Here is a 17479-nt window from a genome sequence, read left to right as displayed (position 1 = left end):
CAGAGAAAAAGAGATCGGAAAAATGTCATTCTGTCTACACAGATAAACATAGAGTTTAGTCTATCCACCTATTGCCTTTTCAGACTCAATATTATCCTGTAACATGTATTTAAACAAATAATATATGGACAGTAGGAGAATATATAAGCAGACAGTTCACCTTCTCATAGCTGTCCTCCGCATAAATAATACAACTCTAGATTTGAAGCTTTCGTGACTGCAAGGATTCATATTCTTAGGTTATATTCTTAGAATATAATACAACTCTATTTTGTACACATCCCAACAATCGGACGGCCTTCTGGGAGTGATTCTTTCAGCAGCATTGGTTCAACGCACGCAAACTCGAGACCGTTTTTTTTCGACATTCTGAGAAAACCTTGTTAACCAAATGCTGGATTGCCAGAATGTATGTATTGGCAAGAGCAAATCATGTAAACCAGGGGACCCACCGTTGCAAATGCATCAGGGGAGCCGTGCTGTCGTGTTCGGCAATGGGAATGCGCCCTCTGCCGGCCGAGCCGCCTCCTGGCAGGCGGGACCGCGAATCGGGTTGCGTCCCGTCACTTGCGGTCCGACCAAGTCCAGTGTTCAAGTTCAAGTTCATTTATTAGGTATAGCCCTGTGAGCCATTCAGCTCTTGAATCGGGTGCAACCGCAACAAAAAAAAACAAAACATGAACATGAGCGTGTGGGGGCCACACGTTCACATGCGGCCCGTGTCCTCGTCGGCTGCGACCATGTGGACGGGTGCTAAGAGCGACACGTCTTGTGTGTTGGCACGTGCCACGGGTTGACCGGCTCCGTGAGCCCCGTGGTGGTGTCACGTGGTCCCCCGCAGCCCCCGCTTCCCGCCCCGCAAGATCAGGGTCATCTTAAGGACTGTGACGTCACGAGCCATCGGCGTCCCGTGCGGAAAACGCGCTTCCGTCCAAATCTTTGTCACCTCTCCTCAACGCGCATGCGCTGAGCCCCGCCCCTCCACCCAACCCGTTTCACCCCAGCGCGATGCCGATGATAAGCGGCGTGGCCGCGCGTGCGCAGTAGGCACTACCCACGGTATTTGTGGCGGGCTGGGTCACGTGGTGCGCTAGGGGAGGGGCTCGAGGTCTCAGCTGCTCACAACCTTGGCGCGCAGCAGCAGCCCGGCGACTCGCAGTGCAATGGCTCTCATCGCCGCGTCGCGCCTCCTCCTGCTCAACCCCGCCAAGGTGAACCACCACCACCACCACCACGCCGGCGACGTTCTCGCGAGCCCCTCTCGCCGTGTTCGGCGAGCGAGCCGGCGAGTGCGGCATGGCCGACGCGGCAGTTTCCCGCGCGCGGGCGGTGGCCGCCCCGGGGCGGGGTAGGCCCGCACGCAGCCTGGACTCTTGCCTGCGTCGCCGCGAAGCCGACGGTGGCGCCGTGGTTTCGGCGGTGGTGTGAAATTTGTTTTCGCTCACGCGTGTGTGTGTAATGCAATGCATGTTTGTTAATTATATGTTTGTTAATGATCGTGGTTGGTGTGAGTTTTCGCGCCGTCTGATCCCTCAGGGCGGATACGCCGGCCGCCTGCAGTGAGTTCATACATTCGCGTCTGGCGCGATGGTGTTTTAACGCGTGGCTCGGAGTGAAATGTCGCGTTAGGTTACAGCGCTTGTGTGGCTTCATTGACGCCACCGTGGGGGCCAGTGAGTGTGTGACTGACTGCGCTGTGGCTGCGGTGGCCGTGGACTTGCGTCGCTTTTGTTTAACACGGCAGCTCCACTCGGGCTGAATGCGAGTGCCCTCGCCACTGGCATTGGCGTTTAATCCGCCCGCAGATGCGGATCATCGTCTGAAGTCGATACAATCGTCGACCGTAATCGTGTCGAAAAGTCTCGACTGGCCCTCACAAGAGGAATGTCGAATTCCCATCTTCGGCTCAAGGTCGTCGGCATAGATGAGCTGTCGCCAGTGCTCGTTCTGGCAGGGAAGCTCATTGACATTGAGGTGATTAATTGGTAATCGGAATGGAAACCAAAGCCCGCTTAGGTTTAGAATTCGCTGTGCCGTCTATTGTGGGGTTGTCTCTGCCAGTGTGGACTGGCCCCGCGATGTGTGCGTGACTTGTGTCTTGGTTAAGATCCATATGGTGTCCGAGTGTCGGGCCCGAGCACCCACAGAGACTTGTGACCTCCAAAGGGTTAAACAGGCGTCTATCCTTGTGCCGTGTTCCTCAATACAACCACAATACTACTTGGGGCTGTCCGCAGACTCGCACGTGCCCTACCAGACGGGCACATTACCATGCGTTGGTTATGGATCTCACGTACTTGAGATGTTACGACGCGATGCGGCAAAACAACCTCGCAGATAATTCTCACCCTTCAATTAAATGTCCGCTGCGCCATTCGTCAGCGTCTACGTGTGTCACACGTGTGGCACCCAGCCTGGCACATGCCCCCCTCGCCCCCCCCAGCAGCTTGCTTCGAGCTCTGAAACCCACAGGGCTGGCCAAGAGGGTGGCCGCCCTCCTGGTTGGTACGTGCGGCACAGTTGAGGGCAAACCGCGCCGTCCGGAATGCTCCTGCAGCGCCTCCTGCCCCCTGACCAGGGCACGTGTGACGAGGGGTTATTAGTGGCCCCATACTGATGCCACGGAAGCCCGTGCCAGGAAAAGCTCGCGTGATCGCGTTACCACCGCCTGCTGTTGAGCTGCCCGGGGCAGCAAGGGCGGTTTTAGGTGCGCTGCTTGTGTTTGTTTGAACTCCGTCCGCTCCGCTGCTTCCTGCTGTTGCTGCGGCAGTGGCGCAGAGAGGTTGTTTGGAAGCGTTGGGACGCGTCCGTAAAAACAAACATTTGGCAACTGAAGTGATTGTGGCTTTTTAAAAGGTGTCCGTTTGAACTGATCCGTGACATGGTTATGATTGTATTTCAGCATGCAGGGGCTCTGGTTGTCGCATGCAGACACTCCTCGTCATCTACAACGGTGAGTTCAGTTCCGTGTCTCCATCGCACTTTTGCAAAAGTTTGCATAACAAATCATGATGAACCAAAAAAAAGTCTGCAAACTTCTAAAAAAGGATCGGAATTCCTTTGAGCATACCATGGTGGTGACAGGTTTACTGTTGCGAGCGCGACTTGGTGAACCGGCTTGAGTGCCTTAAAAATGGGTCGTCACGTGAGAATGTTTTTGAACTTGCCGTTGATCTCCGGCAAGGTGAGTTTAGGGTCACAAGATGGCAAAGGGTAAACCAAGATACTGAGGCCCAAAGGTCGACTGCCAACGAGTGGCAGTGTTCTGTTTTATAACGAACAATAAAATGCTCTGCAGTATTTATTGTTGAACCTTTACGGACTTGTCTTGTCTTCATGTGAACACACGTTGAATAATATAAAAAAAAATAATGTTGCGAGGAAATATACATATTATAATATACGTATATACATGTACAGCCCTTTGTCAGTGCAGTTAATTTTTGTACTATACTTTGCTCCCCGCCTTAAACATTCAATTACCAAAGAGAAGTATGGTCAAATTACCCCGCGATCTGCACGGTTGAGAGGCCCCTCATCCAGCAGTGGATTGATAATGGGCCTGACACACTCATATACATTTCGGAGGCCCATTGCTGTGATTGGTGGCTCCACTTTTAAGGTTAGCTGATCGCTCACTGGAAGCCACATGTCTACGTGCTATATAAAACTGGCTGCATTTGTTGGCCCCAGTGGTTGTGTTTCTAATAAAAGCATGCAAATGAGAGGGGCATGGAGGTGTTCTGCTCACTGGCAGCTCTATTATGGCTCCATCAGTGCGCGATGTTAAGCGAGGCTGCATCGCTGTTACATATTACTACGTGTGTCGCAAGGGGTTGCGTGGTGTGGATCCGTGATTCCTGTGCATAGAGACCGTAGCTACGTATTAAGCAAAACTGGTGGCCGTAATGTGCTGCTCCTCTGTTTAACCCACTGGCCGGTGACCTTGACTCTGGGTTAAATTGCACAGAGACTTTGGTTCAATTCTGGCAGCTGCCCGGAAATTTCTGCAGGATGTCACAAAGTTCAGTTCAGTTTCAGACTGTCTTTACCACCGTGAGTTTCACGGCAGACCCTGTGACAGCAATTATATGAGCAGCTTCTTGTATAGGAATGCAAATGTTTCATTACACACAACCAGAAAAAGGGATGGAACTGGGGTGCAGTGGTTGGCGCAGGACCCTGTGAACCTTACAACCTGAGTTCGATTTCCAGCCATGGATAACGGTGGTGAGTGATATCCGAACCAGGCCTCGGCACACTCGCCACCACCCATTTACCAGTCCGCACTGATTAGCTTGGTGAGGTCTGTTCAAACAATCCCCATAACCAGAATGGTATAGGGAAGCCTACTTTCAGCAGTCGATTTACAAGATATATATTAATTATTATTATAACCATCCTTCCGCAACTACAAATATCCATAAATATGTTGCAATTAAAAAGGTAAAATTACAAATATGGAGAGTCTTCATTTTTTTTACTTAATTTACACGTTGAATTAAAACAGGTTTAAACAACAAACGCACAGTCCGTTCATTCATGGACAAAAAATAATTATGATATGTTCCAACTCGGTGACATGTGGAACCGGTTCAAACTTGGGGAAAAGATGGAGGGTTCGGGTTTGTAGACTTTATTATTTGTACATTTTCTCAGATTTACCTTACAAAATAGACATCTGAACCCAATGGGCTCCTGCATTGTTAAATAGAGGACAATCCGTTCACTTCCATACAATGGAACACATGTGGCGAATGAAGCCCTCACTGGTGTGATGTTGACCAACCTCGGTGCACAGTGTGGTCTGGATGCACTGGCCTGGGTGCAGGCAAGTTAATTTATTTCCCAATACTTTCACAACCACGTGCCGGTCGCCTGCCTGTGCGTGCGTGTCGAGACGTCCTGTGATGTGACGTTTGCACGTGTGCCACCTTTCATTGCCAGAACTTGAAAGATGTCCTCTCGGAGATCATTCCCAAGGAGCAGGCACGAGTACGTGACTTCAGGCAGGAGCATGGGAATGCAGTCATCGGCCAAGTCACTGTGGACATGGTGCGTGGACTCCCGCATGCTTCCCCCCCACCTTCGCCCCCGACAGTTAATCATTCATTCACGGTGGCACGGTTTGCCTCGTACCTATCGCCCTTTCCTTTCACTGCGAGCTACGTTCATGGTCACGGCTTGAATGTGTTAAAGATAGCTGCATCGATAAACACTCGTGCAAAGTCTCTCAACACTCGTGCAAAGTCGCTCCCTTGAATATGCCAGCGCCCTCTAAACCGGATTTAATTTTGTCTTTTTGACCCTCTCACGCAGGCTTACGGGGGCATGAGGGGCATCAAAGGCCTGGTCACAGAAACATCGGTGCTTGACCCGGACGAGGTGAGGCGGGGTCTCGGCTGAGAAGAGACGATCGATCGGTGGCATTGCCCGGCTGCGGTTTTGCACCATGCTGGTCGCTGTGACACTGCGCAGCAGAGCAGGGCGGTTGTGATGATCTGACGGCCCTGTGGTGTGCCGCGTGACGCTTGCAGGGAATTCGCTTCCGGGGCTACAGCATCCCCGAGTGCCAGAAGCTGTTGCCCAAGGCACCCGGTGGAGCGGAGCCCCTGCCCGAGGGCCTCTTCTGGCTGTTGATAACGGGGAGTGTCCCCACGCAGGAGCAGGTGGGTGCCACGTTTGGTGTTGCTGCCTTGTAAGTGCTGGATCAGGAGGTGGGCCGGCGGCTCGGAGGTCCGAGCGTCGAGCCAGCACCAGAGAAAACCACGAGCTTAAACGAAAACAATTTTAGTTTTGAGAATGAAGATGTGAGTAAGACTGTTATGCAATAAACATTGTCCTCTGCAGAGTGGGCAGGAAAGTTTGGCCCAATACTGAGAGGACAAGAAGTCACTTAAAGTGAACTTGGAGGAAGCTCTTTGATATCCACTTCCTTGAGCCGTTCTTGAATACAAGGGAAGAACGATCTGAATTGGGGAGAATTAAATAATATGTTAAGAAAAAAAAGGGTGTTGTGATCAGAAAGTGGTTAAATCCCAGCAGCTTCTCATGTTTGATGAGCCTGGCCTTCGGACCCACATTACACACGTTGCCTCCAAGTCACCGAGTTGGCACGGTGGTCAGGGATGCTCTGTCCAAGGACTCGGTGCTCCGAGACTGGGCTGCATTCCCATTAGGCTACGCACCTCTAGCGTGCTGGCAGGGTTGCCAGGGACACGTGATGAAGAGTGACCAGAACATTATTTCCACCCAGACTTACACACGGGTTGGTTCACTCTCGGCACGTCTCTTGGCAGTGGATGGGCCTCTGTTCGTATCGTTGTAACTGAGACCACTAAACAGTGCAATAGACCAACTTACAAGTACACTTTTTAGTACAAGGGTTAAGCATTTGGGTCTTTAAAATATATGATTTTTTTAAAAAGCGTTTGTAACTATAAACATGTTACCCAGCTTTGTTGTCTGTCCAACAAGCTCTTAACATATTTGGCATGTTTTTAAAACTCAAATCACTGCGATTGTAGAGACAAGTGCATTACAACGTCTTATTTTCTGGCCCTAGACAAAATGAAAAACAAACCAGGGGACAGTTGGGAGAAGCGGGGAAGAGATGTGGCATTGTGTGAACTGGAGGAGATGAACGAAATAGGAGACAAAGCAATACTCTTCCAATAGATCTGTGGACAGCTCGCTTCATAAGCCAACACCGAGTGGGTTGATGAAGAAATGGCGCTGTACTCGATTACTCCGGCGCTTAGGCTCCGTTGCTTAAATTCCTCGCGTCTGTCGGTCTGGAGCTACAAGTCACCAAGGGATTCCGAATGCACTTGTCCAAAGCCACAGTGCTGCACGTAGAGGGGCCTGGGCAGTCGACAGCTGCGGCTTTTGTGAAACCCCGCCAGAAAATCTGGTTCTCCCCTGTTCCTTCCACTCCCGTAAAATTGTTGTCTGGTCGTGATTCGACAGGTCTGGAAGAGAGATCGGCGGATATTCGTGAAAAGTATTATAGGAGCGCGATAAAAATTACAAATTTGTGGTGTTGTGGGGTAGTCCATGAAGCACACGGTCGATTAAAGTCATCGAGAACTTCTCCGTATAAACTTTTAACGTCCAGGAGCAACCAGAAAGCATGTTCTTAGAAGTGCTTAAAGTGAACATAGTTGAACCATTTCTGCTTAATTTATTTCCACAGAGTACAAGAATAATCACGTCAGTAGCCATACAAATTGTTGCGTGATGAGAGTTGTAGACATTGTTGATTAGATATTGTTTCGCAACCAACTAAAAGTTACCGTGACACCATGGTGTACAACTGCAGCACGGTGCCCACACAGCAATGAAAGCCAGAAATCTCTGAATGCTACTGCCTGCGAGATGATAAGAATACTTCCCTCATGTTTGAATCGTGTGCTGAGCCACCCATATGTTCTCTTAAAATGTAGCTGTAAAGCCCTCCTGTTGCGAAACGGGTGGCCTGTTTGAGCAGCAAGGCACGTGATGGTTGTCAGACTGGGTTTTTTGACGTACGTGCCACAGCCGAGTTCTGCAAACGCGGTCACGCAGTCCTGAACTTTGATCCGCGCCGCCGAGAGTTTTAGGTGGGCGGCCGCATTCGCAAGCGCGGCGCCGGTTTATCGAGAGAGGGATTGTGGTGGAAGCCGTGGCGATAGCGGCAGCAGCAACAGCAGCACGTGTCAACCACAATGCAGTCAGTCGAACCCCTGCTGCGGCCGGTTTTCCCCGTCTCGTAATCCGGGTAAAGCCGGCGTGGCCGCCCCGCCCGCTCGCTCGCGTGTTTTGTTAACCGGCGTTGCTGCACGTTTCGCACGTGCTCATTTAACACGGAAGACCCGTAGCGGGAATCCGATAAGATCGCACCCAGCACCTTGCACGGTGGCACGGGCGCCGGTGCGAAGGTGAACCGGCCGGTACGAATTGGCTGAGTGCGCTCGACCCCGGGCCTTGGTGACCCTCTCGGTGCTCTGATGCCCTTGATTTAGAAGTCAGATCATCTAACAAGTTGGCAATTTGTCTTCGTTTAACAGTCTGAAGGCATCTGTGCACTGTTTATAACAGTCCTTAGTGTTGCTTATCCTAAATACATAAATTATATGTAGTGGATGCATATTTTATTCTGTTAGCAAGTAGAATGCATACACATTACACACACTGTATTCATTTTCCAAATTAATACAGTATGGTCCCTTTCCATCTTTGCACTTTGCTTCGCATAGTCACAGTTTCGCAACCTGCAGAGACCCGAACCCCAAATTAATTGTCTCAGATGTAAATGTCGACTAGACATTGTTACCCAGGCCGACCTTCTGTTAAAACTACATTTTAAAAGGTCACCGTATCGGACATCGGGGCGTTATCGTGAGCATGAAAGAATGCCGGGCGATTCTGCCAGTCCGGCACAAGCCGACCGAGGCTGCTTGCGCCGGTTTCATCCGAGCTTCATCCCACGATAACTCATCTCCATTGAACTCTGACGGTCAAATTACAAATCAATAAATGAAAAGAGTTTTCTCGAATGAATCAAAGACTCGGAACGCGCGATAATGCTCCGCTGCCGGGCAGCGTGGTTGACACAAAGCGGTCCCGGTTCTGTTTGTGCCGATTTCTACACGTGAGTGACGTCCGTTGAGAGGAAGTGACTTGTGTGTGCGCCACTCTTCAAACACGTTTCGCAAGGTCCGCAGGAGAGGAAAACTCAAATAATGTAACTTGAATTACCCGTGTTAAAATATGCCAACCAATGTTATTTGCTGTTTCTGTTGCACGAGCAATTATTGACGGGTTGTGTATGGCCGTGGGTGTTTGTGGGTCTGAAAATGGTCTCTGCTATTGAATTATTAGCCTAACTGCGCAAGGCTGTTTCCAATGTGCTATATTTCAAAGACAGTCTTCATTCGTTTCAGAGGAGGGCAGGGGGGTGATGTTGCTGTGTAAACTCAATTGAGTCGTTTATGGGTACATTTTTAAATTTAGCAAATTTGTACCGTATCATCAGCTCACAAATGACGTCATGGGAAGCAGACAGCGAAATAGTACTGCCACTTGCCCCATTGAACTGGGTTGCATGTGCACTTTGGTGTGGGCAGAACAGTCAGGTCGTGCGAGGATGTGTGGTGATAGCATCGCCAAGGCTACACAAATCCAGTTTACAGCATCGTTACCTACATGGGAGCCTGGTATTGGGGTCACCAGGTCCGTGTTATAGCATCAGAAACATAGAATTATGATCGCGTGACTAAACCAAATGTGTACCATCTCACATCTGTGGCTTATACAATCGGTGGTCGTTGGTCTTTGGCATAAAGCTTATCCTTGCCTCTTGCCCCCAGATTCTGTAACACTGTGCAATTTGCACGTGTCCCTGGATGTATTCGATTGGCCTCGATAACGTTACCAACTTAGTTGCGTAACGAGACACGGCGTGCGACGTGTGACATCCTGTGAGTAGGTTGGGCTCGTCCTTGACGTGTGACGTTCCTAATGGCAGAGCGGCTGTACAATAAATTAATTTAATTATCATTAGGAGTGTTTTAGTGACCCCATGTTTACGGGTGGTCAGAGTGGCCAGACAGCAAATGCATTAAAAGCGTAAAAGAAGAACAGATTATTCACTCTATTGGTGCACGCCTCTCCCCCTTCTTCCTCCGCGACGCGCAGGTGAGCTGGGTGTCTGCCGAGTGGGCCAAGCGTGCCGCCCTGCCGTCCCACGTGGTCACCATGATCGACAACTTCCCCACGAACCTGCACCCCATGTCGCAACTCAGCGCTTCGGTCACGGCGCTCAACAGCGAGAGCAAGTTCGTGGCGGCGTACGGCGAGGGCGTCAACAAGGCCAAGTACTGGGAGGTACGACGGCGGTCACCGCCGTGCGGCGCCCTGCGCCGCCGGTTTTGAGAGAGATGCCTGCAGTTTGTGTACACGGCTGGTATTGATGGAGATGCCTGCAGTTTGTGTACACGGCTGGTATTGATGGAGATGCCTGCAGTTTGTGTACACGGCTGGTATTGAGAGAGATGCCTGCAGTTTGGTGTACACGGCTGGTATTGATGGAGATGCCTGCAGTTTGTGTACACGGCTGGTATTGATGGAGATGCCTGCAGTTTGTGTACACGGCTGGTATTGATGGAGATGCCTGCAGTTTGTGTACACGGCTGGTATTGAGAGAGATGCCTGCAGTTTGTGTACACGGCTGGTATTGATGGAGATGCCTGCAGTTTGTGTACACGGCTGGTATTGAGAGAGATGCCTGCAGTTTGTGTACACGGCTGGTATTGATGGAGATGCCTGCAGTTTGTGTACACGGCTGGTATTGATGGAGATGCCTGCAGTTTGTGTACACGGCTGGTATTGATGGAGATGCCTGCAGTTCGCTCTTTAGCCACCTGCATGGCTCGGCGGTAGAGGGAGCGGCAATCTGTAATCCGAAGGTTGAGAGTTAAAATCCTGTTTTGGACTCTGCCCATTATCCCGCAAGGGTTGACACATTTTATACCATTTTGTGAGGTAGTCCAACGTACTTGTCCTGTTGGTAGACTCGCCCCCATCTTTATTAATGTGGAATTTCCACCGCTGGCTCTGGGATGTTAACAAGAAATGAGCACCAGTGCCTGAATCCTCTTGTGAGCAGGAAATCACGTTTTGTTTTGCACATCCCATTCGTCAGTCCACTGCTAGATAAGGGCCTCCCCACACCCTGCTGATCGTGGGGGTTATTTGACCATACTTCACCACGCTGGTCAATGGAAGTTGTCTTTTTATTCCACCCACCAAAGCCAACTCATCGCTAGAGAGATGATCTGTTGCATAACTTGGTTTCAATCAAGTAAATTGCTTGCATGTGGATATAGAAGCAATTATAAAATGTGCATCTGAAACCCTCCTCCACCCAACACAGAACTAATGACATTAATTTGACAACTGCCTGATGATGCTGGTTGTAGTTTCCAGAGAAACGTTCATACCCATTTGTTAAATGTTGTGAGATCGCTATCCAACACTGCTGCCACTGAAGTGATAATGAACCGATTTTTTATTCATCACTTGGCAACTTTATTTATTTGCTGTGTCAGAAGAGGAGGGTCTACGACACAACATTTTACATCCACTGGCTCGAGAGGCAGCCCTCGACACTGGACGGCCGTTGGTTGGGGCCGCCGTGCGACCTCGGGTGTCGAGCGCTGCGCGTCCCAAGCCGGAGGGTGGTTGCCGCACCGTGCTCCCCGTAATTGTGTCCTCCCGTTCTCGCCCTTCGGTGCGAGCAGTACACGTACGAGGACTCGATGGACCTGATCGCCAAGCTGCCTACGATCGCCGCCAAGATCTACCGCAACCTGTACCGCGAGGGCAGCAGCATCGGCGCCATCGACCCCGCGCTCGACTGGTCCAAGAACTTCACCAATATGCTGGGATACAGCGACGTGCAGTTCACCGAGCTCATGCGACTCTACCTCACCATTCACAGGTGCGCCCCTCCTTCCACGCAGGTAGACCCGGCGGGTAAAGCAAGGGGAGGGACTGCGCCCACAACTGCGCGTCTGCTGCTCGGGCCCATATTCTTAGTCACGGCTCGGCACTGGCTCGGCTCTGCCTCGAGTGAGCCAGCTTTGAGCCACGCTTAATTGGAGCCGGCTCTGAGTAATGGTCCCAGGATTTTCGTGAGCGGAGTCGTCCATGCGTCTTTGGAAGCAACTGGGCTGCTGAACCCCAAGCTGAGCTGTGACAAAAAAAATACGACCCTTGGTGTAGGTAGCAGTGACGCCAATGTGTGTGTACTGCCTCATGGGGAGCGGTAATGGAGTGGTTAGGGTTCTGCGCAACGATCTCGGCAACCCGAGTTGGAGTCACGGCCACGGCTAACAAAGGTGATTGTTTCTACCGGTCCTGGGTCTCTCCTAAGTGGAATCATATTTTAATTAGTACCTGGTGTTGTGTGTGTGTGTGTATATATAGGCTCTGGGTAGACAACGGTGGTGGTTGGGACGTAATGATTTGCCACACCACCCCATCATGCGCCGTGCCCGCTTTCATAGGTTCTCAATAGCATCGCTTGCCCCAACAGCCTGAAAAAGGCTATACAGGGGCTCTTTGTGCTGTCTAGCACAGGCTTGTCACCTGCAGCAGGAGCGTGTCTTAAGCCGGGTCCACAACCAAGCACTCGGTTACGCCACCAAATCATGGAAATTGCATCAACTTGAATCGTGTGACATGACGCCATACGCACAATCAGGGTAACATTGGGAAAAACTTACATTTAATAAAACCAGAAGCACTGTGCAGGACATCAACAGCAGGGGCCATTAATCGGTACCGCTGACTCATCATCTCAGCCGGACTCAGCTGACAATCCCCCCCCCTACCCCACCCCTCTCCCCGTGCCCTCCACAGTGACCACGAGGGAGGCAACGTGAGTGCCCACACCTGCCACCTGGTGGGCAGCGCGCTCTCCGACCCCTACCTCTCCTTCGCTGCCTCCATGAACGGCCTGGCCGGGCCCCTGCACGGCCTCGCCAACCAGGTACGGCACCCTGCGGCGATGTTCGTAGCGGGTCGCCGTGTTATTATCTCACGGCGATGAGGTCAGCGGTCATCGCATTGTCCGTTTTTCAAAATATTGCTATTATCGTTGGTGCTATACCTTTTTTGTAATATTCTGACTTTTCACAATTAATAATGAATAGCAGACTTATTAAGGAATAAATTAGATGGGCGATGGTGGTTATGTACTTCTGCAATCCAGTGTTTGTGGAGGCTGCAAGGGTTGGTGGATCGCTCTTACAAATCAAGGCCTAATTAAAAAAAAAATCCGAAAAATAACTATTTATGAACACGAAACGGACGCACTGAGATGGCACAAGGCAGCGCAATACACGCCAGGAAGATGGCACATGCACCAGCTCTCTTGCTATAAACGTGGGAACTACCTGCACTCCTGCATACTCGTTTGCGTGGATGGCTACGAATTGTGCGAAAGACGTTCTCCGTGCGTACCACACAAGATTTTGTCACAGTAATAATGTTACTTATGCTTAGAATTACATTGTGAGACGGAATTGGAGAGATTTAGAGATGGGTTGGAGAACATTTGCAGACTAGAGTTGTTATTCCAACTGTCAAGCAAGTGGCCTTGAGCAGGACGTGTCATGGCTACAAGGGGGGGGACCATGGTCAAGCATAATGGAGTGGCCACCACGGAAGGAAACGTGTCTGAGGGTTTGCCAACAACGGTGCCAGATGGAGAGTTTTATCGCAGGATCGTGAGAGGTGGCGGTGGCTTGGAAAGGCCTTCATCCAGTAGTGGAATAACCGTGGCTGATGATAATGTCAAAATGTGGGGGTGGGCCTTAGTATGGTTAAATTTGCATGTTTATGTAATCAATAACGATGTTTTAAAAAGTTTAAATTTTGATAATGATCAAGTTGCCACATCAAAATTTCAATCACGTTTGGATGCGCCACACAGTTTGAACGTTGGTGTGGAGTTCAGTCATCGCAATGAACCGGATAATCGATTCCATCGCTCTCGGGATTGATGATTGATTCTGAAAACAATCATCCAAATTGAACATTTGGTTAACAACCGTAGAGGTCCTGCAGGGAGGGTGATGCGTGTTGCATTTGGTCTGTGGTCACTTCCTTGCTGTCCCGGTGTTTCGAGATGTAGTTGCTGTGCGGGAGGCGTGGTTGTAAATCTGAAATGGCAGCGATGCTGACACTGTGTGTGTGTGTGCGGTGAGCGCAGGAGGTGCTCGTGTGGCTGACGCAGCTTCAGAAGGAACTGGGCGCAGATGTTCCGATCGAGAAGCTCCGTGATTTCATCTGGAACACGCTCAAGAGCGGCCGGGTCAGTTCCGTCAACACGAGCCGTGGCCAGGCAGTCGATCGTTCGTTGATTTAGAGTCTTAGTGGCGCTCCTCTCCCCAGTCTCTCAATCCTGGTCTGCCGACAATAACAGTCCCAGGTCCGCCGAGTCTGCTATTGTCTCCTCGATGGATTCGCTCCACAGACAGCTCCAGTTGTTTACTCACTTGGCTGTAAAGTACTTTTATTGATGGCCGGCGCATGGATATGAATCTGCATTGCTTGGCTCATGATACGTGTCTGGAGTGGTGGTGTAAGAATTAGCATGTTTTAGATTTGTGCGTCGTATTAATTGGGTTCTCGTAATTCCTCCAGATGCTAGGGGACGGTTCGCTTCCCCAGCACTGTTTAAAGTCGAACTGATTCTTGAATGCATCAAGACTCTGGAATTGCAAACATTCACTGAATCTCGAAGGGGCGAATGTTGACACCCGCGTCGCCTGTGATTGGGCAACGTCGCGAGGTGGCGCTGTTGCACTGCCCTCCGCCATGCTGCACGATCTCCTCGTTCAGCGCACCGCTCCTAGCGGGTGTGTGCGGGATTGCACGCTTGAGCGGTGTGGTGCCGCTAATTGGGACAATAAATTAAGCTGAGCGCATTGGCTTCATCATCAGCAGCAGTAGCAGCCATGGGCAATCCACTGCTGGATGATGGCCTCCCCAAGCCGCCGCCACCCTACGCTTCCTGTAATGTAACAGTGCATATAGCACCTGCACGAAGGCTGATCTAATCGATCCATCTCCTCATTAGACGTGCTGTCGCAAATTAAAATAATAATTAGTTAATTCTCGACTGCTACCTCCAATCGTCTGGAGCTCCCAAAAACAAACAGGAATCGTGACGTTGCCGGATGAATGAACCGTTGCCGGCGGTGCAGGTGGTGCCGGGCTACGGGCACGCGGTGCTGCGCAAGACGGACCCGCGGTACATGTGCCAGCGCGAGTTCGCCCAGAAGCACCTGCCCAACGACTCGATGTTCCGCCTGGTGTCGCACCTGTACGAGATCGTGCCCAACATCCTCCTGGAGCAGGGCAAGGCCAAGAACCCGTGGCCCAACGTGGACGCGCACAGCGGCGTGCTGCTGCAGGTGCCCGCCTCGCCTCCGCCATCTTCGTCATCGTTGCCGTTATTGCGGCGATCGTCGTCGTAATCGTGGCTGTCCATCATTGTAATGAGCATCCTCGCCGTCGTTGTTTAGTTCGTCATACGTGTCAACATGTTTATCATCATCACACATGTCGCCATCGTCGCAATCGTCATCATGTTCATTGTCGTCTTTGTCATTGGCACCATCGATGCACCTGGGCTGAGAGCGTCATTACTCGCAGACGTGCCTTGTCACCGTGTGTCTGACCGGGCCCTCCCGTTGTCTCACTGTCGCATCTCAAAGTCGTGTCTCACCGTTGCGTCACACGGGCGGGGGGGTGGCGGGTGCAGTGGTTAGTGGACTGTGCTATGAACCCGGCAACCCAAGTTCAATTTCCACTTATGACCAATAAGTGGCAAGTGTTGTAACTAGTTTTCGGCCTTCCCTGGGTCAACTCGACTTCAAATGAGTACCTGGTGCGGTGTGTGAACATTAGCACTGGGGAGACAAAGGCGACCGGGTGTGGTATTGGCCACCTGTGCTGTGGCTGCCTTAGTAGGTGCTTGTGAACAGCTCTTTCCCGAACAGTTTGGTAAGGCCATACGGGGGATCTTTGTCTCAACGTCGTGTCTCACTGTCGCGTCTCGCTGTGTATATCTTACCCATGTGCCTCTCCCCGTCTGTCTCGTCCAATCTCTCCGCGTGTCTCCCCGTCATGTCTCATGATTTCTCAATGTCGCGTCTCCCTGTACGTAACCGTTGCGTCTCCCCGTGTGTCTCTGCAGCACTATGGCATGACGGAGATGAACTACTACACGGTGCTGTTTGGCGTGTCGCGCGCGCTGGGCGTGCTCGCCTCCCTCGTGTGGGACCGGGCCCTCGGCCTCCCCCTCGAGAGGCCCAAGTCTATGAGCACGGACGGCCTCATGAAGCTCGTCGGCAAGAAATCCGGCTGAGCGCACCGCATGCGGTGCAGCGCCAACATCGCGCCGCGCCCAGGGCTTGATTTCAGCCGTGTCCGTCCGGGTTGGCTTCAGAAAATATTTAAGATATCCACGACCCGGAAAATATTTCCGCGCCCCACGGCACACCACATCCAGTATAACCCTCTCGCTGCTATGGCTGGCTAATAGTCACGTGCCTCCCACTCCAGTCTCTACAGCGACCCGGGAAACTATTCGGTGAGAAATCAAGCCCTGTTGCGTTGCGTCGTGTTGCACACGGGCCTGGCCCCAGCAGAATACCCGCACAAACCCCCCCCCACCATATCAACCACCATTGCAGTCATCGCAGCCCAACGTGTGCTTTACAAACCTGGTCATCCCGCCAATCGTGCACCTGTTCCACGAACAATAGAGAGCATCAGGGATATGTCTGCACTGTAAGACGAAGGGTGAGATAATAACGTTTTAAACCAAGCATATGTAATTATTAGGTATACAAATTACAGTATATATTGAGCGGAATTTACTAGAATGGCTCTAGTCTTCTCTGTTGGTCCCGTTCAGCCCGATCTCTGACACCTCTGGTGTAAGCTGTGTCCACGAGCTGGCTGCTGTGATTTTTTCCTCTAAGAAATGAACCGGTGAATCTGGTGAATGTGCTGTCCTCTCCAAGCTTTCCCACTCACACGGGGCCCGATCATCAGGTTTGTGAAGGTATCATCACCATCTCTCCTCTCACTGACCACGTAGTGGGCCTCCTCTCTCTTGTCTGGCTATACAGTATTTATATGCTTATTTTTAAAATAAATTTCTTGACCCCACTGCTCAGACATGCAGTCACCTTGTTCGAGGAAATATTTTACGGCTAAATCCTGTAAACTTTATTTTGATCGTGTTTTGTCGTTTTTCTTCTTGGCTGCAAAGGGACTTTGGCCAATGGCTTGTGCACATAGAAGGCCTCGACACCTAGGGGATCTGCGTGCCCCCCTCCCCCCCCGTGTAAGAACGTGCGCTCCGAATCTTACAATAAACACCAGTTTTTTTCCCGTTTACAGCGGTGTGGCCCCTCGTTTCAATCCGGCAAATCGCGCGGTGCTGCAGTGAATGGGTGCGCGGTCAAGTGTCGGATATACACCAGGATTCTTATCGAGTTGTTTTTCCACCAATATCCCGATTGTGCGATTGGTGCCGTGAGTCGAAGTATCCATTGGGATCTCTGGCAGAGATGCGTTCATGTAAAATATCTCACGGGAGAGTGGATACCACTTAACGACCTGTGACTGTTTTCTACACGGTAGGAAGCCCTCTTTCAGCCACAGCTGCTGCTGCTGAGTTATATCCTTCACGCACCGTGTTTGTTAGTCCCAGATAGAATATAGCCAAATGAAGCGTATAGCCACATTTCATGCGAAAGGTTTTTGTTCTGTCATTTGTAGCCTGGCCGAGACCACAAACCCTCCCTTCACTCGAGGATCCGCTTTAATTGGAGGGTGCTGCCTGGATGGATGTAAACCCCCAGGGTCTCCGTGGAGCCAGCTCAGTGCTCTGATCTGAGCTACCTGGCAATCT

General features: G+C 51.1%; 1 protein-coding gene across 1 annotated transcript; it reads left to right on the top strand.

Annotated features, from left to right (window-relative positions):
* The first annotated feature begins 1055 nt into the window (after positions 1–1055).
* CS (citrate synthase) lies at positions 1056–16962 on the top strand. Its single transcript, XM_061573817.1, has 11 exons — positions 1056–1211; positions 2903–2953; positions 4948–5055; positions 5320–5385; positions 5538–5669; positions 9679–9867; positions 11283–11482; positions 12406–12535; positions 13760–13861; positions 14757–14966; positions 15752–16962. Exons 1-11 carry the CDS (start codon positions 1164–1166, stop codon positions 15920–15922), a joined length of 1407 nt encoding a protein of 468 aa, XP_061429801.1. The 5' UTR covers positions 1056–1163; the 3' UTR covers positions 15923–16962.
* Positions 16963–17479: the final 517 nt, after the last annotated feature.

Source organism: Lethenteron reissneri, chromosome 7, assembly GCF_015708825.2.
Source record: "Lethenteron reissneri isolate LAM-NWPU_2019-01 chromosome 7, ASM1570882v1, whole genome shotgun sequence".
NCBI classification, from domain to species: domain Eukaryota; kingdom Metazoa; phylum Chordata; class Hyperoartia; order Petromyzontiformes; family Petromyzontidae; genus Lethenteron; species Lethenteron reissneri.
The sequence above is the reverse complement of the archived record's forward strand: the minus strand, read 5'-3'. Positions and strand labels throughout refer to the sequence as shown.

Excerpts from the sequence above, each read along its gene's own strand:
- CS (XM_061573817.1), top strand. The coding sequence starts at position 1,164 with ATGGCTCTCATCGCCGCGTCGCGCCTCCTCCTGCTCAACCCCGCCAAG. Across the intron at positions 5,056-5,319 it reads GCCAAGTCACTGTGGACATG|GCTTACGGGGGCATGAGGGG; the intron begins GTGCGTGGACTC and ends CCTCTCACGCAG. Across the intron at positions 5,386-5,537 it reads CGGTGCTTGACCCGGACGAG|GGAATTCGCTTCCGGGGCTA; the intron begins GTGAGGCGGGGT and ends TGACGCTTGCAG.